This window comes from Musa acuminata, chromosome BXJ2-6 (assembly GCF_036884655.1).
Source record: "Musa acuminata AAA Group cultivar baxijiao chromosome BXJ2-6, Cavendish_Baxijiao_AAA, whole genome shotgun sequence".
NCBI classification, from domain to species: Eukaryota; Viridiplantae; Streptophyta; class Magnoliopsida; order Zingiberales; family Musaceae; genus Musa; species Musa acuminata.
In genome coordinates this window covers 40880125-40905718 of record NC_088343.1, presented here as the reverse complement: position 1 = coordinate 40905718, position 25594 = coordinate 40880125, and the positions used below count along the sequence as shown (strand labels likewise).

Genomic DNA, 25594 nt, shown 5'->3' with positions numbered 1-25594 from the left:
CTCCATAAACGCAGGCTTTTTGCCATGCGCTTGTTGGAATGTAGGCGGTAGCATGCAACATGCCACATACACATTCTCATGTTGCCACATGGCAATTCCTGATTGGATCAAAAAAACCAATTTAATTTTTTTTTTCTAAATATTTAATATAGTTGATTAAAAATTTATTCAAACCCTCTTTTTCCAACACATTTGATATAGTTGATTACATGTCTTATGTTCCTTCAATTCAAACTCCACTTTTCGAATTTCCGATTCTTTCAAATCAAACCTCAATTGTATCGTAAATGATTCTCTAATAAACACCATTTTCATACCTCCATGCTCTAATTTTTAACTCCCTATTTAGTTTATTTGACCTTCTTAACCTATTTTAGTTAGTTCTAATGGGAGGATTAGATTTTATTTCTGCTCTCACAGATTCAACCATAACAACAAGAAACTCTCCCACAAATATATATCTAGATTCAACCGTCCAGAACTCGTTTAAGAATAACCACAACCAGAAACTCTCCCAAAATGACATAATTTAGATTCAACCATAAGAAACTCATGCCATCAATACACGTAGATACAAAGCAAAGAAAACGATGAGAACGCTAAAATTGATAGTTATAAGCATATGATTAGATGTTTTGAAGAGTAACATTCAAATGAAAACGAAAGACTCACCGCCATTAACAGAAGCTGACAGTAGATTGATTATATAATGAAAGATGCTTTAGTTTAGTGCTTAAAGTAACGGGAAGAACCCTAAGGAGGGCATTCACAACCATTATACTAGAGAATCACCAGATAGGCATGAGTTCCATATCAGAAAACCATGTCTGGAGATGATAAAATGGCGGTAGCCTAAGCAAAACTTTCTCCTGCCACGATTAGAAAAGGGAATAACATAATACGATAGATCATGACAATGTCTGCATCAAATGGAAAATTGATTTATTCTTGCTTTGAGGCACTCTGAGGTTGATGTGCATTCCACTGTAAGAGCATCCACACAATTGATGTCCCTGAGAATAGAACAGAGTGTTAAGCCAACGAAATCTTACTTTATCAAAAAAAAGTCTCCAATGCTATTACAAGTTTAAGATTGAATTAACAAAAGCAACATAAGAAGAGAGAAGCCTATCAGCAAACTTCAATTCAGTACTCTACTGTGATCAATCAATCAAACTTTTGCATTCTTCGTGCACAATTTGCTTTATAATATTGGTTGATATTATCATTATTATCATTTTCTATACAACTTTTCTTGTTTAATTAGTTTTAATATTTTATATTTTTTACTATATATAATTTTAAATATTTAATATATTTTTTTATTAAACATGTAGTTGACCCATCGATTCAACCAGTGAACCAAAGCTTGACCAGGTTGCTTCCCAGTTTGGTTTTAATAACTATATGTAAAAGTATAAGATACACCTAGCACACGGCACATGGCTATTTACATATATTAATCGAAGAACAAAGCATGATAGGTATGAACAAGCTCTATTCCATGTATTGCTAAGTGAAGGTCAGTGGTTCCTATTTAAAGACGGTTGTTTTGCAATCACCAAATGTTTGAATACAAACTGAAAACAAAAAACCTAAAAGAAGGAAAATTTTGAGACTAGTACTTCAATTTTAACATATATAAATTCCACCATTCCAAACAGTTAATTAGATTGAAGTTTGATTAAGGTTTCTGTACTTCAGGTAAAAGCCTCATTTTTACACCATAACTGTCTTATATGAGGCTTTTGATGCAGATCAAATTATAAGTTAATTTGTGTTTTATGTTTCTAGTGCTAGTTCAGCTCCAATTAAGTTTTTGCCATTTCATATTTTGGACAACTATTTGAAAAGTAAATTGGGCTCCAAATTAGGATCTTTAGAGTCTAGTTAGATGTTAAATTTCTATTTCAGAATTAATGAAGGAACTAGTTTTAGAAAAAGAATTGGCTGCCTCTGGTCCCTTAGTGTTCTATTAGGCAGCCCATATTGTTAAACAGATTAGATCCACAAAGGTCTTATCACAAAAAAAATTCCAGAAGGTTTCAGTTTCATACAAACAAGTGTATAGGGAACATTTTAGAATAGTTACTGACATATTAATTTTAAATTGACTGCCCAAACTGTTTCTTAATAAATAGAATGGCAGATGCACTGAAGTATGGACTTTATTCTAGCTGTCTATGTATAAAACTGACACTTGGATACTTATGAGTTGTGTTTGAAGCTTCAGAGTACATAAATTATGATATCTTCACTTTAATTATATGACATATCGACAATGTCTCATCTGCATATAGCTTCTGGACCTATTGAGTACAAGCAATACAAATGTGTTTTGGATTCTTTCAACTGAATAAGCCTCCAACATATGCATTGAAGTATCTTTGTGAACAATATTATGGCAATCATAAGTTATATAAAAATCAATGGTTATTAAAATTGTGCAAAAAAATTTCCATTTGTGGTGTTGACATGTTTATACATGTCATTCACCTACATGTCCAACCTTCATATAATTGAACTTTGGTCTCTTACTTGAGAGGTAGTTTTGGATTTTTTTTAAAATAAGGTTTAAATTGATTAAATTTATCTTCATTTGAGCTATTCTGGAGATTCAAAATAGGGCTAAGATACCATAGAACATATTTGGAACATATAGATTGTTTTACTAATTCAATTGTTCTCTAATTTTCACCTTTAAATCTATTTCTGTACCTTCTTATATGTGTTCGACTCTTTTTACTGTATCATCTGGTATTCTATCTTCTATAGAAATTACTACTGACATCTGTAATATATTCAATTTCCTTTCTTAGGTATAACCTCTGCAATGTCAGGTTATATCAGTGCTCTAAGGATGGATTTGACATTTTCTGAAGCAAAAATTTCTTTGAAAAAGCAAGAGATCACAATTTAAGTATTAGAGGAAAGAAGAAAAAGATGCTATCTGCTCAAAATTTCTGACTCAAAATTTAAGACATGCTAATATGATGCATTAAGAAATTCTTTTGTAGAATATATTAAAATAATCACCAAGTAATGACCAATAAAAACGATAACCATACATGTAACATCATTTTGTGAACCTGCAACTATTTAGCATCATATCTCAATAACTTCAGTTATGAAATAAGCAAGCACAGATATTGTAGGTTGCAGCAAACTACATTGTATCAAATAATTGTAAAGAGATGACAATGACTTACCAGCAAAGATGCCAACAGTTGTCAGATTTGATGCAACCATTGTATGGTATATTAGATATTCAGTAAGAAAATGTCCAAAGGCATAGATGAAAGATAAAAAGGTCGCAGCATAAAGAGCCCTATTCTCAAGGTTGAATGCACAAAGAAAGCAGAGTGTGCATGTCAAAAGCGTCCAAATTCCAAATGTCCGCCCATGAACATCGGTCACTACATGTAAAATCCATAATGGTTTTAGAAACAATCATAACAGAGTTGTTATTAATGTAGCAAAGAACCAATTCCACATTATATAGATTTTCAAGATAGATGCATATAAAATTTTCACAATTACGAATCTTTAACAGAGAACTGCAAGAAAATTTCAATTGCAGACGAAAATCTAATCAGCTAAAATCTTTATGGATACCAAATTCTTTTACTGCACGGTAGCTAACCGTTTGCTATACTCCAGTGGTTGTCTAAATTTTTTCATGAGAACTAGTGGCACTTCATAAGATGGGAACACCAAACTTTTAGTTTTAGTCATTACATAAGATGTAAACCACACTCTGAATATATTTAATTTGACAAGTTTCAGGCTCCAAGCAACTAACTTCTGAACCAGTCCTACTAAATAGGCATTAGATACTTGTTCACGAATTTCTTATAGAAATAAAGCCATTTAAAAAGTCATTTTGCTTGAAATAACAGAATTATAACAAAATATTAATCATTAAGGCATGAAAACGCAGCCATCACTTGTCAAAAGTCTCACAGTGTACCACATATCTGTAAGATGATCTGACATTCTCTCACTAACATCAAAAGCATGAAAGAGCATATAAACTTGATGAAGTAAGCACAGGCATAATCTTGCCACACCACCAGAGCCCCAAGGTCTAGTCATATTTGTCGACTTTACTAAATATTCCTAACCTCCAATTGGTGAATGATATTTATCTTTGTAATCAAACACAAGACAATGCATCTTTCCTTTATAATTTTCCTTTTGTACATGCACAAACGCAATATCAAACTTGATATTTTATCATCATGGCAGTATAGTTGAAGCATGTAAATAGAAAGCCATGGATACAACTTAAGGAAAAACCAAATCTTTAAGGACGGATTGCTTTCTACCCAATGTATCCAAACTTTGTCATCTGACATTCTTTTATGGCTCCAGTAACCAGGTAGAAACTCATGGATACAAAGGAACTTTCTGGACAATTCCAAATGAATCTCTCAAGTAAAAATACTTAAGGAGGTCTTGCTCTCTTCCCAATGCACCCAAACTTGGCCATTCTTTATGACTCCTACTTCAACATCCATACTCTTGGTGGAACAAACAAGAGGCTCGACGCACAGCAGTTTTGGTTCAGGACCATGAAGGAGCAATTTACATCCAACAATATAAAGATCCAAATACAAGCATCCAAGATCATTGGGTATTACAAGATTCGATATAATCGATCCTTCCTATACTATAGACCCACGCCCCGCTCAAAGATCAACCTCAACCCACCCAAAAGACTACCCATTGCAATTTTTCAAACGTCATATGCGCCTATTCAGATCTAATCCTTCATTCAGAATATGCATTAGCAATTGAACCACTTAAACTCGCGGACATGATATTTACTAATAATACAAAAAACCTGCAAATAAAATAATAATAATAACAAAAAAGATGAGTTCTATAGCCTCATGAACCTCATTTTCAAGAGAAAGAGATCCAACACAAGGTTTTCTCTAGATAATGCGAGCAATACAGCATGTAGATCTCATCCCTGTAACAGATCGTGATGAACAATAGCTTCTCCGAGAATCCCTAGATGACGATCTACGGAAACATATCAGCAACATTGAGGGAGAGAGGAAGGGGAATATGTAGTTAGTACTTTGTGTCTGCGAAAAGACGGCCATTCGCAATGCCCAGATGTCGAAGAAGCCGAACCAGACGGAGGCGAGGCGGAGCGCACCTACCACCATCAGCCACCAACTCAGTGCCTTCATCTCTCTCTCTCTCTCTCTCTCTCTCTCTCGTTCTCGCTCTCTGAAGCGAGTTATATAAAGGCTAAAATGAGCCTTAAGCACATGCACTAAGTGTTATATATATATATATATATTCGTATATACCCCTTTAAATGTTAATTTAGTATATTAAATATTATTAATCTCAAATAGATGACTGTAATTTGACTATCAGAGAAAATTTATATAAGCTACAATTAGTACTAAACTATTTTTAGAGATTTTATGATATTTAGATTTCATGTATTTATATACATAAAGTTTAATTTAAGTTAGCAATTGCTAAACAGAGGTTAGACATGTTTTTCTTTTGTACATTGATGAAAGGGATATAATAAAACGATTTCTTAAAAAATATTCATATTTTATATATTTCTAAAATATTATTTTTTTTATTTTTATTTTTTTATTTATACATTCTAATTTAGAAACTATCCACCCCTCCTCCTCCATAAATACTATGTTAAATTTTTTTTAGGAAAATCATCATAAATACCTTAAAAGAATCCATCTTACTGTTTTACTAAGACAATACATTAATTTTAACAAAAAAAATGTATTATGAAAATAGCATTCCATTAATCTCGAATTAAATTATACATAAATTATTATCGTCAGCATCGTCATGGACTTGTAGTTAAGGGGACTACCCTCACTTTTTTAGATGCTAGAAACCTGCCTTTTGTTGTGATGGTTCATTTACTACTTAGTGTGAGACTTCTAGTTACTTGACTGCAAGGTTGGACGCAATGAAGGGACGACTCAAATTAAAGCTCTGTGGACGCACCGATGGAGGAATCGTAGATACATGGGAAATCAATTGAATGGTACGATCTTGTTCAACGAAGAACAAAGAAATGGTGTCTATCGAAGTAAATAATTAAATATATGAAATATTGATTCTAGTGAAGGTCATAAAAAGCACCTTTTAAGATAAGGGTAAATAATAGATAACCCAGTCCAAAAGAGAATTCCATTGCCGGGATTTGAACCCGGGTCGCCTGGGTGAAAGCCAGGTATCCTAACCGGACTAGACGACAATGGATTGATGTGTAGTTGAACTACAAATTCTATTTATGTTAGATTTCTTGATTTCCTTTTGATTATTTTTTGTTTCTCCTAAAAACCCCCATAATTAAAAAATGACTAAACTTTATTTATTATATTCTAAATATGAATTTGTAGCAATAACTTTTTATAATTAGCATTGATTCAATGTAAAGAAATGGAAGTTTGATGCATAATTATAAACATGGCTACACATAGTATACATAGCATGTATTTTACATGGTTAAAAGACATAACGGTATTTTACATAGCAGACAATTACAAGAAAGAAATTGTAGACAGTAATTCGATATAACGGTAGCAGAGATTCGACAAAAATTTCACACAAGCATACAGAACAAATTTCAAAGTCATGTTAATTTATCTGGAGGGATCGGAAAACCTTCCTATTTACATAGAACTCTCTGTGGTATTTACTATAAAAAAAATTCTAATATTAATCATTGAAAATATACATGCACGCCTCTTCTAATAAGTAGAGAGGATCCACATTTACATCATGGCTTACAATTTTTTTTGTGTACAAGGCAAGCAATTGATGGGATTGAGATGAGATGCTGCAATTCATGTAGGTCTCACCAGCAGGAAAAAAGAATAATCTGGGAAAGTACCATCACTTCAAATCCAGGAGTGCAGAAAATTCTTCATGGAGATTGAAATCAAACAAGTGTACAGAGAGAGAAGTTTGATTGTTCCCTCAAAAAAGAATATCTGGATTGTTCTAAGATGCTGCTGTATCACTTAGTTCATCCTCAAACTCTACTCGCTTTCCAGGTACAAACTTCCTGTTTTCAGAAACAAATTAGTGTCAATAAAATAAGTAATAGAGGAAGAACGGTATCAGTGAACTAAGCATGTGCAGCTTTGCAGTAGAGCTCTTGCCATTATACAAGCCAAAGATTGTATTGCTAAAATTATTTTAAGCTAACATTGGTCAAGCTCGGCTAAAGTAATTGTGGGTCATTCTGTTTAATTTTCCAACGAAACAATCACCATAGAATTTTTTGCAAAAAGTTCTGTAACGGGGAAGGAATGTTTTTACAAATGTAGTAAAGATCATCTATTTCTTAGACAATCAACTGTTCACAAAACAGGAATCCTGAGAAGGCAAGATTAAGCTAAAGATATTCATATTCTAGAAACTGAAGAATATTACTATGGAACCTCAGAAAAACAAGTGCCAGCATCAGCAAGGAAAAGAATTTGTGACCACAAACTGAGCCATTAATTACACTGTCAACCGGGTTCAGGTAGATATATGCAGCTTAGATCCAATAACAAGAAAAAGATGGTATTAGACCTTTTTGGCAAGGAATTTTCATCAGAGAGTGCCTTCTCTAGTCTTTCTTCGAATGGTGTTGCATGCCAGCTCACTTTCTGATCCTGCTGCACAGAAAGCTTCTTAGAAATAATAGTAGAAACAACGGATTGAATGTATACGGATGTAGGGAAGTTACAAATTTCACCTCTTTGTACTTGTTTGTTGAGTTTGGAATTCCATTTCCATCCCACTCTTTTGGTGATTTATGTCCAGGTTCTTCCTCTTTCCAGTGTGCTGCAACCATGCCAAGGATAGGCCTGTCTTCATAAGAACTCTTTCCTGAGTGGGATTTTTCCTTAATCTCATTGTGTTCATCTTTAGCGATAGGAGGTTTCAACCATTGAGATAAGCTTGTGGTTACTAAATCTGGGTACTCTGGTCTCAATAGTGTCTTATCTCTGGGTGTCTCCAATCTGCTTGGAGATGTGTACCTCGGGGTGCCAGACAATTCAGCTTCCTCGGGATCTGTTACAAGTGACATCTGTTGAATCTTCTCTCCAGCATCAGGAATATTATTTGTTTTATGATCAGAACTGTCATATGATTGTAATGGTTCTGATGAATCTTCATTCAATAATTTCTGCCTGGAAAGATTTTCCACAGGATTGAGAATTGGAAATATATACTGTGTTCCAATCCTAGTATTTTTCTCATTTTTAGTGTTCTCTAGATTGGTCGGATAAACAGTTGCAGAAGTCTCCATCTCATCAGTCACTTCCACTGGAGTAGGAAAGGGTAAATTTTTTGAAGCAAATGGCTGCTCATGCTGAGATGGAAGGATGTCTGCGGTATGACCGTCCAATTTTGGTTCAACAGTATATTCATTTTGTACACTTTCAAAATTCTGATTTACTGAAGGTAAAGAATATTCGCAGCACTGTGGAGTTTGGTGGCCCTTGAATGTAAAGCTAAAGTAGAAATCAATCAGAAACATGATTGACGATTGCTTTCAGTTAAAACAGCATTATGACAGAAGTATTAATCATAAAAAGGCCAAAAGAAGACACTCTTACCACTCGGTATTGCTTTGTGAAATACCAGCATTCTCTTGCTCCTGTGACGGACATCTGGAAACCTTATATTTTTCATCACAGAGAAGTTCCTTACAAGAAGCACCGGGAAGTTTTGAGACATGATTGGAAGATAGACCTTCCTTAGCAGGAGCTTGAGCGGTTTCAATTCGTGATGCTTTTTGAATTTCTTCTGGAGTTCGCAGAAGAGCACCAGAAACCTTTAAGAAATCAGGCTGTTCAAAATTTTGAAGTATTGGGTTCAGACTTAACAATCTTCACAAGCACAAGGACCCAACAAAAAAATGCAACACTTCAAATCCTTGAAATGTATTACTGATTTTGCACAAGATTTCCTAAGCAATACATCAAAGATGTCCGTTCTTTACCACTTCATGACTCGATAATTCACAGTACAGAATGTGGTGATTCCATCAAAATGAAATTCTAATGGACTGAAAACTCACCCAAAACAAATTTACAAATTTTATTTGTAATTAATACAGTTCTCATGATAGTTACACTACAGATTTTGGGGTTAAATATGCTTATCATTGCTTCTAATCAGTCATGTGTTAGATTTATGGGCAAAGAAGCTACATAGAGGCCAAATTTTCTTTGTGTTCATTACTTCACCTAGCGGTCACTAAAGCTGCAGACAAGTTCCCCAAGAGTAGTTTGAGTTTTAATTATATTGAACACTATATAACATTTGTTAAAGAAGGTTTTATTAAATAAAGAAACACTTTACAAAGATCCATCATTTCAAATTTTGCAATAAGAATAAAAACTAAAATATGCAAATCAAGTATGTAAACACCAGTCCATATTGATCATTACAAATTAACTAGACCAGTATGGTAGATCAGTACAATGAGTTTATAGCTGAAAAGTGCGAAGATGACAACTGAAGGGGACTCATTTCATTGATTTTACAAAATTTTTTGCAGTTATTTATTTGTTAGACTCACTTAACCATATGGCCTATGTTGACCCATGCTTTTCAAGGATGGGGTTTAGAATTAAATTTGCACTAGGCATGCTCTAGCTGATTGAAGTGGAATATTTCAGTTGACCATAAATGCTTGTTCTCTCAAACAGTCACTTCTCTTGTTGGATTAGGGGGCCATGAAATATTAGAACAAACAACTAGGGTCTAGTCTTTTTATGGACAATAACTAGGGTCTAGTCTTTTAAGGTGACTCAACCTAGCTGCAACCCCTCTTGTGATCAGCATGTATGAGGCATGTACACCAATTTCAACCCTTTATGGGCTAGGCCAGGATCAGCCCAGCACTGTGCTCAGCCCAGAATTCAAGCCATAGGCACTGTTTAAGCCCAGCCTAGTACTGTATGGAACCCAGTTGACCCCTAATTGAGGCTGAATCAAACCGATTTAATTGATTTTGACCAATCCAAGCCTATTTAACCTAGATTGGACCCAACCAAGTCTAATTTAGACCAGTTTAGGGTGATTCCAAACTAATTATATTAGGATTTCAAGTCGGTTCAATTAGATTATAGTTGAATTGAGTCCAATTCGAGTCAATTGGACTAATTCACGTAAGGTTCAGGTCAATTAAGGATTGCTTAGGAGATGACTTCTTATGTTATTGATGTTGAATGGATATTTATGAGTCTATATGGTACCACTAAATCTGAGACGAACATCTTATGAAATGATATATGAATCTGATATGATACGAGCGCAAACCCTGCTTAAGCAAGAAGTCCAATATACTGGTAGGGTGATTTCCTTAAGTGATCTAATGGGTTATCAGATGTAACAACTAAACGATTCCTCCATCCATTGTTAAGAAGAATGTGTTACCGTTGGTGATGAATACTACTTCATCCATTATTGAGAATACGATATGAATTCTCTTCATCCACTACTGAAAGAATATAGAATTCATCCCGAGGGACAAAGTACCTTCATCCATTGTTGTGAGAGTACTCCAACAAGTGTTTGCTCTACACCATAAGTTCATAAGATCTAAGACTGAGAAATGTTTGTGCTATCGAAATTGGTTACTAAGATTTATGACTTGTTTTGATTACTTATTATGACTTATTGATATTTGTTCATAATATATTATTGATTTTGTTACATATTTTGAGAGGATATTTAGGAGATTCCTACTCAACATTACCGATTTCTATTGTTTATATTTTTTAGAGCAACTTTGAGATTCTAATATTGACTCTTAACACATGGAGGAAAATCATCTATCGCTAGTCACGTGAAGGCTTAGTTCTTGCACTTCTAGTATGAGCAAATAGGGCTTGATTTTATGTAGAGTCGAACTTGTTACAGTTGAAATTTAAATTGAATAAAATTAGTTAATTTATATATTGTTCTAAGATGTTATATGTGAAAAGTATGTCATGTTTTGTGTACATGTTGTAAAGAAAAAAAAAATTGAGCACAAGATGTGACTTGGCAACCCTAGTTCTGATTCGTGGAGTGCAAGGAACTTCTTCTTTATGCTCTATCAATCTTTATCTTGGTTTAATGTTTTCAGACTAAATTAAATTTTCCTACCAGATATTATAACATAATTCCCTAATTTAATGACCTTATATTGCAGATATTATATAAAGCTTACTAATTTTTCTATGCTGATAGAATATAGAACCTACTAATCTTCATGGAACGTGGTCAGCAAGACAAAACATGCATGATTTGACAATACAGTAGGATCAAAATAGGTTTAATCAAGTAACCACCAAAATAATTGCTTGATGACTTGTTGCCATTTTTATCAAACAGAAACTAGAAACAAGCAATTGAGGGTTTTGAAACTCCTGGAAGTGACATCACATAACAAATACTAGAGCAATATAGATTACTTAAATGGATATATGTATTGTATGATCATAGTTAGTAGATAAATAACAAAATATGGTTCGAAGATATGTACAAGCATCTCTAACAGGTAGATTAAATGCAACACTTTAAGCAAATGCCTCATTGCAAAAGGAGAAAAAAGCTCATTCATTTAAAAGGGAAACTTAATATGTGGGACCTCTTGCCATTTTAACCAAAACAAATGCCTTGCAGGAGGAGATAGAAGCTCATTTCTTTGGAAGGGAAACTCAAGACTTCGGACATCTATGACTTCAGGGCTTAGTAAGTCTCAGACTTAAGCAGCTTTGTGTGGATTTAAAAAAGTTTTTTCAATTAAAAAGCCCCCACAATGCATAAATCACAATGATACGACTTCATAGTTGCACCAGGGGCCACCATCAGCCTCCTACTTTTCATCTAGCTTTTGTCCATAAAAGTTTGCTTGCGAAAACTTTTCTCCTCGGTGTTATCCTGATGTAATTTTTCTTGAGACTGTAAAAGATCAGTTTCCTTTAGCACGAATGCCAGGGTTGATAATGTTGTCAGCACATAATGCAATGATAATGACCCAAGACAATTTGGTTGTGAGAATGCAAATCTTGCACTTAAAATTCCAGACATAATAGATAATCTTATAATATACGGCCCAGAATTTAAAATAAAATTAAAAGATCGTGTCTTGGTATTTCAATACTCGATCCATTTCATTGGTTCAGTGATGTTTATATGATGCAGGTGATAGAGATCAAACAAAAGAGACAAAACCACGAAACTAATCATCATAGGATCATAGTTAAAGAAAAATGAAATGCATCACATACCTCGTGTTTAAGTTCCCCGTATGAGCCATCTTTATGAACGTTGTCCTTTGCACTTGACTTGGAGACTTGCTTGGAAAGAGAACCATGATCTGCAGGATGGATTACGGAAAAATTCAGAAGAGACGAGCCCCATGAATACGATCCGATTAAAGGACAACGTCTCGTACCCTCATTTACGAAAAAGGACTCGAGCTGCCTCTTCGACACCAAAGATCCCTGATTAATCTACGGAAACCACGCGCATTTGGTGGGTCAATTGGCAGAGAGCAAGAAGCATCGCCCAATTCCGCGAAAAGAAAACAATCTGACGACAATCACAAGAGGAGAAATGGAGCATCATCAAACCGATGCCATACCTTGCTTGTAGAAGGACGCGACCTGGGAACCGGCCGATCCCTTCTACGTCTGTTACTACCTTCGGGTCGAAAGCATCGAAATAGGCAGCCCATTCCCGGAGGACGCCCCTCGGGAGAACCCAAAATTTCCTCTCCCGACGACGCAGAGGTTCGATGGAATTAAATGAATCAACAGTCGAAGAGAGAGAGAGAGAGATGTGTGGTGGATCGATGGAGAGATGTGGATGTCCCAAACTCGGAGGAGAGAGAAGGAGAGATGGCGAGAGAGGCGGAGAACAGCTTCGTGTGTGTGTTCGTTTTCTATTTATTTATTCGAAATTTAAATTGGGGACAAGGAGGGAAGGACGGCAGCCTAAAATGGAAACATGGAGCCGTTTCTCTTGTGAACCCGGTCCTGTTATTTATTTTTGGTAGGAGGCCTCCTCTTGGGTTGCCTCCCTCCATGTTCATGTCTCCTATATCTATATTTTTTTTTTGTTTTTTGACAAAGAGTATGCATTTTCTATTCCGCTATGACTCGAATTGCTTGAGATTTATTATTGATGATCAAATTCATGGTAAGTCAAGTTGACAAGATTAACAGATAATACCGTAATCGGGTAATATAGACAACATGTGTTTTTTAAGAATTAACTTATATTAAGCAAACAAAAATACACATCTTCTCGCGAATAAACACATCATATATTCCATAGTTCATTATAATGATTTATCCTACCAAAATTTGTTACCTTTTATAAAAATATGTGTTATCCTATATTTACTGAGATTGTGCACCAATCCAAAAAAAAAAATCCAGGATGTTAATGTTGACACTCAGATAATGAGAAAATTATGAGTGAAGATAGATTGTTTTGTGACTTATTTACATAATATTATCTTTTTATAAAATGTTAATGATGAACATAGGATTCGAACTTAAGACTTAAAGATAAATTACTAAGATCTTTACTCGCTAAATTAATTGATATCTTTTGTTTATGTAATTTTTTTTTGGATGTGTCAACTAGTAAAGATAATGATAGTTTACTCTAAGATCCTAAGTTCAAATCTCTTCTTTATCACTTAGTAATATTATGTAAATTAGTAAAAGAGAAACCTCTATTTTCTGATAACTCGGCAAAGAATGATAGAACAGAGATCTGAATCAAACAAACTCGGGTAGCATTCAAGAATTGGATCTTATCAGTATGAGTTGAATCCTGCTGCTCTGAGTGCAATGGATGGCTCGATGCTGCTGCCATTTCAACAAGTGCTCGACGGAAGAAACAACGGGCGAGACAAAGAAGAAAGTTATCTTCAAGCTGATGCGTGCACCACTCTCCCTGTGTTCTGCCGTGAGCTGATATGCACAGTTCCAAAGCCACATGCCCTTAAGCTCCCTGCTTCCACAGAAAGAACAGAGAGAGAAAGAGAGAGTAATCGTCCAGAATAGGTGATGTACAGGGAAGAAAACAGTGGGGAATAGAGTGTCAAACAAAGTACTGAGAAGTATCTGTTTGTTGTTTACCAATGCGACGGCCGCATATACCAATTTCATCTCTAGCAAAACAAACCATATTCAATGCTCTCTTCCTTTTCAATCCCAACAAAAGATCTTTCTTTCGTATAAGCTTCTTACGTTCTACAGAGAGAGAAATAATTGTGTGGATGGAGTTCCTTCAGGCGTAGGAGATAGAATAGAGTTGATGGTGATGAGGATGTTGCCAAGTAACGACGGAGCAACAGCGTGTAGCCACGGAACACGTAGACAACGATGACGTCGATGTTGGGGGAGACGAAGGGATGACAACGACGAGGCGGTGCATGGCCACGTACGCCTCGATGAACGACGACGAGCAGGCACGCAGCTATACCGTAGTGATCACAAGATTCCAGCACACTGCATCCGACATCTCCGCTCTTTAATGCGTTTCGTTGAATAGCAGATGGAAACAAAGACATGACGTTATGACTGTTCATCGACTCAGCCATTCCAAATCCTTTGTTTTGCCGATTTGTGTTCTGTTCTAAGTAGAATATAGCCTTGAATGCTGGAATTTAACTTCGTTTAGACTATCGCTACGTTCAAAGTATGGGGACTCATTTTCTCTGCGAATTGGAAAGCCTGGATCTTCTATAGAACAGGATAGGAAATCTTTGCAGATAATGATGTCACGCCCTCTTCCAAGCTCCCCAATCCGGCCATGGTTATAAGTGAGAGAGAGAGAGAGAGAGAGAGAGAGTGAGTTGTGATTGTTTAATCAAAGATTGCAGTGGCAAAGTGGAAGAACACTGGAGGTCTGGAAAAGGTCAGCTGTTAGCAATTTTATGCCTCAGTTGAGTTGGATTTCTTGTGTTCTTGTCAAATTGATGCCTTTTCTTCCTCCTTTCTCTACTTGTTCTTCAGCAATTTTATCATTAGATCTTTCTGTTGTCTTTCTTTTCATATCATTGCTCCTAAATATTGTTAATCTTCTTCATGAGAAGTGATCTCACAAGATTGAGAAGACAATTAGCATCGGAGATGTTACTTCAGATAGTTCTCTGAGCAGCAACATTCCTGTATGCCCTGTGTTTCCTGAATTGTAGTCAGCAATCTATCAATGAAGCAGTATGCCCCCAACTGGAGTTTGGAAGATCAAAAGAAACCCATGGGGTAAGTCTCCTCCTTCCTCTTCTCTCTTACATCCTATAGGTTTAACATGGGAAATCAACTTCGATTAACCTTACAAATTTCTTGCTCCTCCTTTTCTCTTTCTCGATATTGCAGGCTGGACAGTGAGCTTGTAGAACTGCTGTGGCAAGATATGCATGTCGCCATGCATACCCAGAGTAATCACGGAGCCTCTGCCATCAATGATGAATCCAAACCAGAACAAGAACCACAATGCGAGCGGTCACTTGCTAGATCCGCCGGCCTGATCCAGATCGACGAAACCGTGTCATGGTTGCAGTACCCTCTCGACGACCCGCCAGCCAAAGAATTCTGCTCCGACTTCTTCTCGGAAATGGCGGGCATCGGTGTCATCGGTGTGCCCACTGAGAGCACTGCTTTCACAGCAACTTGTCCTCCTAGGCCACCACAGAGTTGTAACGCTCAGGCTTCTTCGTTTGGTGATGGAGATGCAAGCATCTGCGGAAGTAATCAGATCCATGCACAGGCTGATCTGAGCAGGGATTCTGCTGCCGCTGCTGCTAAAGGAATGCCATCAGAAACTGAGCAGAAACACGCATATGAAACTACTCTTACTTCATCCTCGGGAGGTTCTGATTGCAGCGTCAGAAGAATGAGAAAGCAGATTTTTGGAAGCAATCGGAGTCAAAAGAGAAGGAAAAGAGATGCGGATGATCGAGAATATCAAAGCGAAGTAATATTTTCCTCTCCGTCTATCGATCTTGATTTGTGTCATAGATACTTGTTGCGCAATCTCCAAAACCAATTCCACTGGCATTTGCAGGAGGCTGAGATCGAGTGGATGGAGGCGAAGAAGCTGGCTCAGCGATCGACGGCTACTCGTAGAAGCCGAGCTGCTGAGGTCCACAACCTCTCCGAGAGGGTAAGAACTGATGAAGAACTATTAGAATGAATGAAGCGAGTCACGGAGGAGCTCACTGTCATGTGAATCTTGTGCAGAGAAGAAGAGACAGAATCAATGAGAAGATGAAGGCACTGCAAGAGTTGATACCTCGTTGCAACAAGGTGATCTGACTAAGAAAATTCTATCTTTTCCTGTGCTCTTGATTCATTTTATACAGCCATGGAATCAAAAGCTTACAGTTCTCGATAGCAGTAGCAAACTTTACATGTCTTAGTTTTGAGAAAGTAAGATCGTTAGAGAACAGCATCAAATGCAAATTAATGCTTCGAAAAACGACAATCCATTTCCAATATAGTCTGTGAATGTAAGTTCTGATCATGTTGCACACTCTACATGCTCAGACAGACAAAGCATCAATGCTGGATGAGGCTATTGGATATATGAAGTCACTTCAACTGCAAGTTCAGGTCTGAAAATTTGATGGCTTAGCATTCAGCATTCTCATATGCCAGTAATGAAATTTCTCACATAATTATTGTCATACATTTGGCAGATGATGTGGATGGGAAGTGCCATGGCACAAATGATGTTCCCAGGTGTCCAACAATACATGTCTCATGCTTCTGTTCCTTGGATGCATCATGCAGTTCAAGTACCAAGTGTGCCAGTTATACACCACTCTGCAGGCTCATACACAAACCATTTATGCCTTTCTCCAGCCCTGCATGCAGCCAATTTCCAGAATCAGATGCAGGGCTTCCATCTCCAAGAATCATCATATGTCCCCTGCCATGGCTTTCATCATCTTCAACCTCATTCTCAGGCTTGTAGCACACCATCTTTACACCTCTTCGCCTTTGTCTATTTGCTGAGATAACTCCCATGTAATCTAATGCAGGAGACCAATCCATGCAGCCATGGATCACTCACAGAGCAGCAGAATCATCCAGCAGCTATACCTTGTAGCAGCATCCTCCCTTGTGCTGGACCAGCTCCTTGTGAAAACACCAATGACAGCATATCTGGTAAGATGGACTTGTTAGATCAAAGCTTTCCATAGTATGAATCTCTCAAATGACAGCATGCTTTAATGAATATTGGATTGCTTTTGATGAGATTTATGTATCACTTGGGATGGTGGGACAATGGAATAGACTTTGCAGATGTGCACTATTTGCATGATCTTTTTTCCTATTTATTCCTTTTTCATCTAGGCATAAATGAAAATATACTCTTAAAATAGCTTCTTTTAGCTTTACAATATTGCTAATATTTGATATATAGAAAAGAAACTGTTCTGACAATTATTTTTGTGCATCAGAGTGATTGCCAATGTCAAATTTCAACTCCATACTTGGAGAGGACCCTGTGAGCTCTACACAGGTGATTTGGCTGTTCAAGAGTCACTGTATCAATAATTTTTGTTTTATGCAAAAGATGAGGATCATCATAAAACCTTTCCTGTTACAAAGACACAACACAATGATGTAAATTCCATTTGGTGCACCAACAAAGTTCTGCTACCTTCAAAATGTTGAACATAATATAATATATTTGCATTTACAACATGTGCATACTTGGTTTCCTATGTCACAGTCCTTAGTTCTTAGAAGTATTAAATGATTTCAACTGTCTGACCTTTGTAAGATTTACAAACTCCAGGAAACTTAAATACAACTTCATGTTTTTCTAAAAGTAATTTATTTTGACATTAACCTCAAATAAAATTCATACTGGATGCAGTCAATGCCAATTCCAAACTTAGATGAAAAGGATAAAAGGTTGCATTAGACATATTAGATAATTAATATTAATGGTTTGAGAAAAAGTAGAGGAATATTTTAAAAAAAATAAATATTCTTAATTTATAGGTGGCCTCAAAATAGTGAGGATATTAGAAAGGAAAACATAGAGAAGAGATCATTGGAATTTCCATCACTAATAATCACATAAAATTAGCAACTTGCCAACCGAGCTTTCTTTTATAAACTTCAAAAAGAATTTTGCAATTTCTAAACCAAAGTAGAGGATAAATTCTTCTAATATTTGTTTACAGAATAATACTGTAGCTACTTTGCTGATAGCATGGTATATTTCTGATTGTCCATTATGATGTTCTGTAACTTATCTTTCTTTTGTACAACTGATAGTACCTCATTTCTTTTTCTAATACTCAGAAGATATTACCAGATCTGTGCAGGCATTTCCTAGGATCTACTAGGTTACAGTTCTAGATATTGGAGTGTCTGCTTTATAGTAACTGAGAAGAAGACAAAGAAAAGAAATATATATTGACATTCTGCTTTCAGGCTTGCAAACATGCTGATCTTGATGACCAAATGGTGGATGCAGTCAGTTATGATGTCCAGGGACAGTGAACCAGGATGAAGCAGCAAATGCCTCCTTGGGGGAGGAGAGCAGCAAATCTTGAGAATCCCACCCCAGTGTGCTTTAACAAAATCCCCTCAGCAGCCACTAACTTTTGAATAGGTCTGCAGACAGACCTAATTGCACTCTGTTATCTTCTCTATTATTTGATGTTGGAAGCTTGAAAGAGACTGATGGCAATGATAGGCCCTATCCAGAGCATGGCCTTAGTGTACCAATTAGATCTCAGATTTTCCTTTTATTGTTCTTCTTCTGTCACAATCCAATTTTCACTTTGAAACATAGTGCTGTTTAATCTTGTTACATGCAGTTCTTGTTGCAGTCTCTTTCAATCCACACTGGGATTTTAATCCAACAACAGGTTCAGAAGATGGAACACCAGCAGATTGAAGTGCATGGGGATTCATTGCAAGTATTGAAGACAGTTTCATGGACTCTCAATCCTTGAACGATTAATCTATCAAAGTTGAGAAGATCTAAGTCTAATTTTCTCACATGATTATGATGAAGAGAACCATACAACAGTTTCATCATATCGTTGAATTTTTTGGGGAAATGTTAGCTACTGAGATCATAAGTGGTCTCCTGTAGATATAATGTTCTGCGCAACATTTAGCAGGCATCATTCAAATAGCAATCCTATCATTCTGCATTTTGCTTCCATAGTTAATCTTTCTTTTTTTTTCGGCTCATGGATCAATCAAACTGCAAAACACCTGAGCGTATGCCAATCCTTCCCAACAAATTCTGAAGGCAGTCGACCTCATTTCCAGCATTACCAATTTGCTTGGTGAGTTCCAGCATTCACAGAATCCAAGTTAGAGAATTGTCAATGACTCAATGGCAATAAGAATTTGTTAGTGTCGATGTCAACAACGCTTATGGATGATTCTTGCACTTGTGTGCTCCTTTCCATTGGCATTTTCCAGGTAAACCAACACAAAGATCATGCTGTTAAAACAAGATGTGTCTCACTTGATCACCACAATATGATCCGAAATATGATTACTATAAAATATTGTCACTGTATTATGATGCGAGGTCAATTATATGATGAGAATAATTTTGGGAACACGAATTGTGTGACCACTGTCTACTGTTTTCATCCTCCTACTGTATCTGTCGTGCAATGTGCAATGAAAAGTACTGCATCTAATGAGTTCAAGCCCACACATTGACCTTTTCACTTGGGTTGACCATTGAACTGGACTTTAGGTTTGACCACAAAATTTGGAGCCATTGGATATGCTTTTCAAGTGAAGGTACATTATGATATTGTGATAATAAATATTACATAATCAAGTGTTGCACTTCCATTTTGCCTCTTGTGACCAAATGCTTCCCCAAATTTCCATTGACACAAATTGTTGCTCAACATAAACCAAAAAAAAAAAGAAAAAAAGACTCATGCAAGACATGGGAGTAAAAGATACAAGTAATATGATTTTTTTTTTTTTTGATGGGCTTTGATCAAAATTTAGATTAAGCCAATTAATTGGCAAGGCCAAGAGAATGAATAAGGTCAAGACCAGGTTATCTAGAGGACTTTGAGATTTAATTTGGAACACTTAACACATACAAATTGATCATAATTGGGTTTATAATTTTTCCTTTCCATTTTATCTAAAAATCATTCTTACGATGACACCTTAGGAGGGATAAAGTAAATATTTTTCTAGCTTTCTCGTGCACAAAATTCACTTTTACTAACTGCAAACAATAACCTTTGGTGACAAAACAACTTCGATCTTCCAAAATAGCCTATATGGCCAAAAGAATTACATCATTAAAATCCTATTGCAATAGATTTTAACCTTTACCTTTTTTTTTTTTTTTGTTAACAGTAAATTCGATCGTAGAGCATACAATTTCGTAATATGATTCTCAGATATGTTCCATGTTGTCATCCCCCAACTTATGTGAGGTGTAAATCGAATGCAAACACTCCTTTGTAGAACATAGATTTCACTCCTTGAACGCTGCTATTAGCAAAACAAAAGAGGGATAGCAGCTACAGGTGGATTTCTATATAATTATTTAAGGCGACCTTTAAGGCGATCTATATATGTCACTCCAATCAACATACATAATCGAGCTCACGTTAACTACCAGCGACCATGATATATATATATAAAATTTCGTGCATTCTTTATTGATTTATATTTCTGATGATATGATCAAGGTCGGCCCATGGATAAGTCGGGAACTGGAAACCTAAGCCCAAATCTTACCTGGATATGACCCACAAGACTTACGCCCGGGACCAACAAAAAGTGGACCCCACCAGTCTCTGGTGGCATGGGCACGGTTTGCCGCCATGAACAGTTCCCATACGCAAAAAGAAGATAGAATACTAAGGACCATTGCCACGTATCAATAATTATAGTGGCTAACTACATCTCAAGTTGTAGGGAATCCCTGCAACCAAAGAGAGTGAGCTTATTCTTCTTCTTCTTCTTCATCTTGTCTATTACCACTAATTACAGCATGTTAATCATCGGATTTGGCACTTACACTAATGACAAATTAAAATAACCAAGTTGAGAGATAATTCACCAAACTTTGGAAGTTCAATAATTTAAACACGTGCATCGAGGGGAGTTACCTTCTCAAGGCATTGAAAGTATTCTTCGATTAAGCCAATTGTCTACTGAAAGTGAGACAGAATGAAACAAGCCCAATAAATCGATTTAGTGGAGATTCATTCCCCTAGAACATGGTGAACTCCAGCCCCAGCCATAAGAACTACTCCATCTGGTTCTGCTATCCAAATATTTTTCATCATGGTGTTTGGTAGAAGCTAACATCCATAACTAACTCAAAAGTATTCAAATTTCTATTTTTAGTTTATAGTAAAATCTTCATAATTATTTAAAATTTTATTGAGAAAAAATGTTAATAAAATTAAAAGAGCCTTAATTTCCTTTTTCTTTTTATACTAATTCCATCCAAACATTACATCTTAATCATTAAAACCTAAACTAGTTTTCACAAATTTCAAAATTTTCTTTCTATTTTAAAATTGTAATTTAAAGCTCCTAAATTGCTTAAACTCATAAAATAAGAGCCCTTTTTCAAATTTCATTCTCTCACACACACACACACACACTCTCTCTCTCTCTCTCTCTAACCCAGAACACAATAAATCAGTCTTGACCAGGGAATCTTTGAGCGCAGAGGCAGGTGCTGGGCCTCTGAAAAGCCTGCCCCCGCGGCACAGAAACACTCATTTTAAATTTCGAGAAAGAAACTCATCCCTCAGACGCTGCGCCCCGAGCGCACCCCCTCCCATCAGTCCAACTTTGACTCCCGCTTCATAACCTAAACACTTTTTCCCAACAGCACCATCACATGCTTCCATCAGAACGAGGTCTGGGTTTCGGATCAGACCGACGTGCGATCTTATTCGGCAGAGCCATCATCGCCAGACCTCGGTTCTCATTCACATCCTTCACCATCTCCCAACAACCCAGCTTAACATTTTAGGTTTTAAATCTTGTCCGATATGCACCGACGGTTCAGATTAAAAAGACGGTGAGATGGGCGGTCTCGGATGGACAGACCAAAGTGAATAACCGACCGAGAGTTACCCTCACACCCACCTGCATCTGATTGGATGCGTCGACGGGTCCCGCTACTTTTGCTTTTGCCTCTGGACAGGTAAATTGATGGGAAACGCAAGCATTGATAAGCCGAAAAGAAACGCCTAAAGGAACAAAACCGAAGCAGCAAGAGAGACGAACGATGGATTCCGCAACTATACACATCAAAATTGGAAGAAATGCGAAGCAAAACTTAGCTAGATCAGTCGTTATACACACCCAACAAAATTTGCACCCAGATGCAGCAGAAATGGGGGATTACCTTGGCCATGCGGCGGTAGTTTCCTTCAGGCCTTCTCCTTGTCGATGATCTTTCTTCTGCTGCTGCTGCCGCCGCCGTTGTGAGAATTCACGTCCCTCTCCTTCTTGATAGGCGAGAAGAGCTGGCCCAAGCCGACCCGGAGCGAGCCGACTGGGACCACGTTGAGGACCGGGGCTACTCGGACATTGGCCGAGTACGACCGCTCCATCCCCCGGTACGGCTTTACCCGGTGGTGATGATGGTGGCCACCGCCGTGGAAGCTCCCCGGGCTACTCGAGCTTCGTTCCAGGCCCTGGAACACCACCTTCCCTGAAGCGTTCATCCGCGGGCTGTCCACCTCTGCCCCACGCCTCACCGGGCTCCGCCCCGCGTTCGGCACCCCCTCTGGTGTGGTGCCCCTCGGCCGGGACAGCCGAACTCGGGGCGGCGGTTGGGCCGGCTTCTCGGAGTCGAGGGACAGGCGCGGGAGCTCTTCATGGTCGGCGCCGGACGAGGATAGGGAGCGGCGGGCAGAGATGGAGGCCAGTTCCGATTCCGAGTCGCGGAGAAGCGGGACGCTAAGGGAGGAATCGGCGGAAGAGGAGGGCTTCGGTTGACGGAGAAGATTGCGGAGGGATCTGGTGCTTGAGTTCAGGCCCTTACAAGGAAGCGACGCTGTCTTCTGGGACTCCGCCTTCAGGTTCTGCAGTTTCTTGAGGCCGAGTAGATCCCTCCACCGGTTGGAGCACCGCGGCGCCTTGGGGGACTTCTCGCAGGACTCCGATCCGATGACCTCCGCTTCCCCACGGGGCTTCTCCGCCTCCGGCGAGGGGATCCCCTCGGCCAGCTCCACAGCAGGCCGCACTGCGGAGATCTGGAGCGGGACCAGTTTCCCGTCCGAGAACAGCTCGTCGGCAGGCAGCATCGCGACGGGATCCTCGAGGCGGAACTCGAAGTCCGGAAGATCCTTGCCCGGGTCGTCCGCATCCGGGGTCTCCGTCACCGCAGCGGCAACGGGCTCAGGGTCAGGCCCAGAGCCGTCAGCGAGGTCGCGGCTGAAGGAGATCCTAGGGCTGAGCCAGCCGTAGACGGGGCATGCCGGGGCAAAGTCGAGGAAGGCGGTGTCCGGCGGCGGGGCGGCGTCGTTGACGCAGGCCGAGGCCATCGCTGGGGATCCAGCGGCTAAGCTCTCCCGCAAGATCCGGCGGCGGCAACCCGATTGGGAACACAGAGCAAGAAAGAAGACAATGATGTTTCTGTTAGGAAGCGAGTTGGATGAAACGGTGGCGACGCGATTAGTATAAATAGTCGTCCGAGTGGCATCCGTGCCGTGGCCGTGGTTTCCTTCGATAATAATTAGGATAATTGGAGATGATACAGTATTTTACAGTGTGCAAACTTTAATTAGTTCCTATATATTATAAATCATAAACTAGTAATATAATTACCCTCTTTTTATTTTTTGAAGTACCAATCAACTCTTTTAATGTGCTAAAATCCTCTTCTCAACCTCCTCATACAATATCTTATAAAAGAAATGATTTCGAGAATAATAATTATTAAGTCTCATAATATGTTATGTTAGATCTTTATTAAATTCTTGATAATGTAATTTAAAATTCATACCGTAAATAATATATCACGTATAGAACTTATTTTTGGGCCAACGCTAAAATTATATCAACGTAGTGTGTGGTGGGCCGCTCGGTCAACTCGCAATATGTGCTATCATTATCCTTTTTCTGTTTTCTTTTATTTTTTTTGGCTTGACGTGGTGGGACTGACTTTGCGAGCATTTATCCACATGGCCGTTAAGCTCGATTCTAGCGGTACCAGTTGCTTGTCGCATGTGACCCCACCTTCGTGGGTTTCGACGTCGTGACGTTGACCGAGCATCGAACCCCCCGTATGCCGTTAGGTGTGCCTCGTGATTCCCTCACGCCCATCCCATCCGGCCGTTCATCTTCCCCTCATGGTAATGGTTACGTGCAAGGGCATTTTGATAATTTGATGCTCAGGCCTCTTCGGCGTGGCGACAAATGTTCTCGTGTTACGACGGGTTTTTGTACGTCGAACACCTGGGACCCACAATGGGGCCTGCCGGAAAGTGGAAGACCAAAAAACCATATTGTTCACCTTGTCGTGTGCGATTCGACGATCTCTTGAAGGCATTTTGGTAATCTTACCTCGGTCCTTCGCGGCAATCATTGCTCCTGTGGTATAAAGTCGGCGATGGGTTTGATGCGAGGGACATCTCGGGCCCAGCGCGGAAAACGTATGCCGAAAAATGACTGTCTTGCCCATTTGTTTGCTTGCTGAACCTTTGGAACCGCCGAAGGGCATTTTAGTAATGTAACGCCCGATCCATTTCGGTAATAACAACCCTCGTAGTTTTACACTTATACGTGGGACTCGGAATGGGGTCCAGCGGAATGTATTGCGACCAAAATGACGATGTTGCCCTGCCGGTCGCGACGATACTTTTGCGAACGCGTAAGGCTATTTTGGTAATATGACGCTTGCGTTGCCACAAATGATCTGATGGGCAAGTAAGGACAGCTGTACGTCTTAGATGTACATGCTGCGGTCCAAGATGAAAGCTAATTCAATCGCTGTCGTCTATGTAATAAATATATTTTTATATATAGAAGTTGGACATTTTATCGTAAAAACACTTTTATTATTATTTTTTTAATCAGATGAAGATGTCTCCTATTCATTTTTATTTTTTTCTCACTTCAATGAAAATCTCTTAGATTTTAACTTAAATAATTTTTGAATCACATGAATCGCTTAATTTAGGATAATCTTTTATCACTATATAGTTAAAGCGCATCGTCGTAGGCTTTGCTATATTGTTGAAGCCTTCGCTGTACTATATTGTTGAAGCCTTGCTATATATATATATATTTTTTTCTATATGAGAGTTGAGTGGTTTCATAAACAATGACATCTAAAAACTATTAAAGTCTACAGGGTGAGCATATAATGGTGATATCAACTGTTATCCTATGGTAGCTTAAAATTTTGTTAATGTTGCAGTAGTTGCTATATCTTTGATACTATTGTTTTAAATCAATGTTTAGTTTTATATGACTACCTTTTCATTTCATTCATCTTTGTTTGCTATTAATAGATATCTAATATCATTTGAATAGTAAAACAATGCTACAGGATGTTCTGGATGAGATGA

At 38.0% G+C, this 25594-nt stretch overlaps 4 protein-coding genes, 1 long non-coding RNA gene and 1 other non-coding gene across 7 annotated transcripts; 1 reads left to right on the top strand and 5 right to left on the bottom strand.

The window, feature by feature from the left end:
- Positions 1-581: 581 nt before the first annotated feature.
- On the bottom strand, positions 582-5261 carry LOC135613679 (ergosterol biosynthetic protein 28-like). The gene is made up of 3 exons (XM_065110714.1): positions 5090-5261; positions 3210-3416; positions 582-1013 (listed from the first exon to the last, which is right to left on the bottom strand). The coding sequence occupies exons 1-3, from the start codon at positions 5202-5204 to the stop codon at positions 943-945; spliced, it is 393 nt and encodes a 130-aa protein (XP_064966786.1). The 5' UTR covers positions 5205-5261; the 3' UTR covers positions 582-942.
- Positions 5262-6193: 932 nt separating this feature from the next.
- TRNAE-UUC (transfer RNA glutamic acid (anticodon UUC)) lies at positions 6194-6267 on the bottom strand. Its single transcript has one exon. It is a non-coding gene; the product is annotated as a tRNA-Glu (tRNA).
- A 408-nt stretch (positions 6268-6675) lies between these two features.
- LOC135613978 (protein JASON-like) lies at positions 6676-10560 on the bottom strand. The gene is made up of 5 exons (XM_065110974.1): positions 10555-10560; positions 8625-8857; positions 7757-8519; positions 7591-7676; positions 6676-7075 (listed from the first exon to the last, which is right to left on the bottom strand). The coding sequence occupies exons 1-5, from the start codon at positions 10558-10560 to the stop codon at positions 7012-7014; spliced, it is 1152 nt and encodes a 383-aa protein (XP_064967046.1). The 3' UTR covers positions 6676-7011.
- Positions 10561-12293: 1733 nt separating this feature from the next.
- Positions 12294-13249, bottom strand: LOC135613677 (uncharacterized). Its single transcript, XR_010487355.1, has 3 exons — positions 12650-13249; positions 12461-12518; positions 12294-12382 (listed from the first exon to the last, which is right to left on the bottom strand). It is a non-coding gene; the product is annotated as an uncharacterized LOC135613677 (long non-coding RNA).
- Positions 13250-14568: 1319 nt separating this feature from the next.
- Positions 14569-19210, top strand: LOC135615614 (transcription factor PHYTOCHROME INTERACTING FACTOR-LIKE 13-like). Its single transcript, XM_065114389.1, has 10 exons — positions 14569-14940; positions 15119-15287; positions 15402-15999; positions 16090-16188; positions 16266-16331; positions 16572-16637; positions 16724-16993; positions 17069-17195; positions 17492-17553; positions 18480-19210. The coding sequence occupies exons 2-9, from the start codon at positions 15235-15237 to the stop codon at positions 17494-17496; spliced, it is 1284 nt and encodes a 427-aa protein (XP_064970461.1). The 5' UTR covers positions 14569-14940; positions 15119-15234; the 3' UTR covers positions 17497-17553; positions 18480-19210.
- On the bottom strand, positions 17055-23684 carry LOC135581258 (uncharacterized). 2 transcript variants are annotated; one of them, XM_065114391.1, is made up of 2 exons: positions 22423-23684; positions 17055-17192 (listed from the first exon to the last, which is right to left on the bottom strand). In XM_065114391.1, the coding sequence occupies exon 1, from the start codon at positions 23564-23566 to the stop codon at positions 22448-22450; it is 1119 nt and encodes a 372-aa protein (XP_064970463.1). In that variant the 5' UTR covers positions 23567-23684; the 3' UTR covers positions 17055-17192; positions 22423-22447. The 2 variants fall into 2 exon arrangements, with proteins under 2 accessions (XP_064970463.1, XP_064970462.1); XM_065114390.1 differs by lacking the exon at positions 17055-17192 and adding an exon at positions 22055-22210.
- Between the last annotated feature and the right edge of the window lie 1910 nt (positions 23685-25594).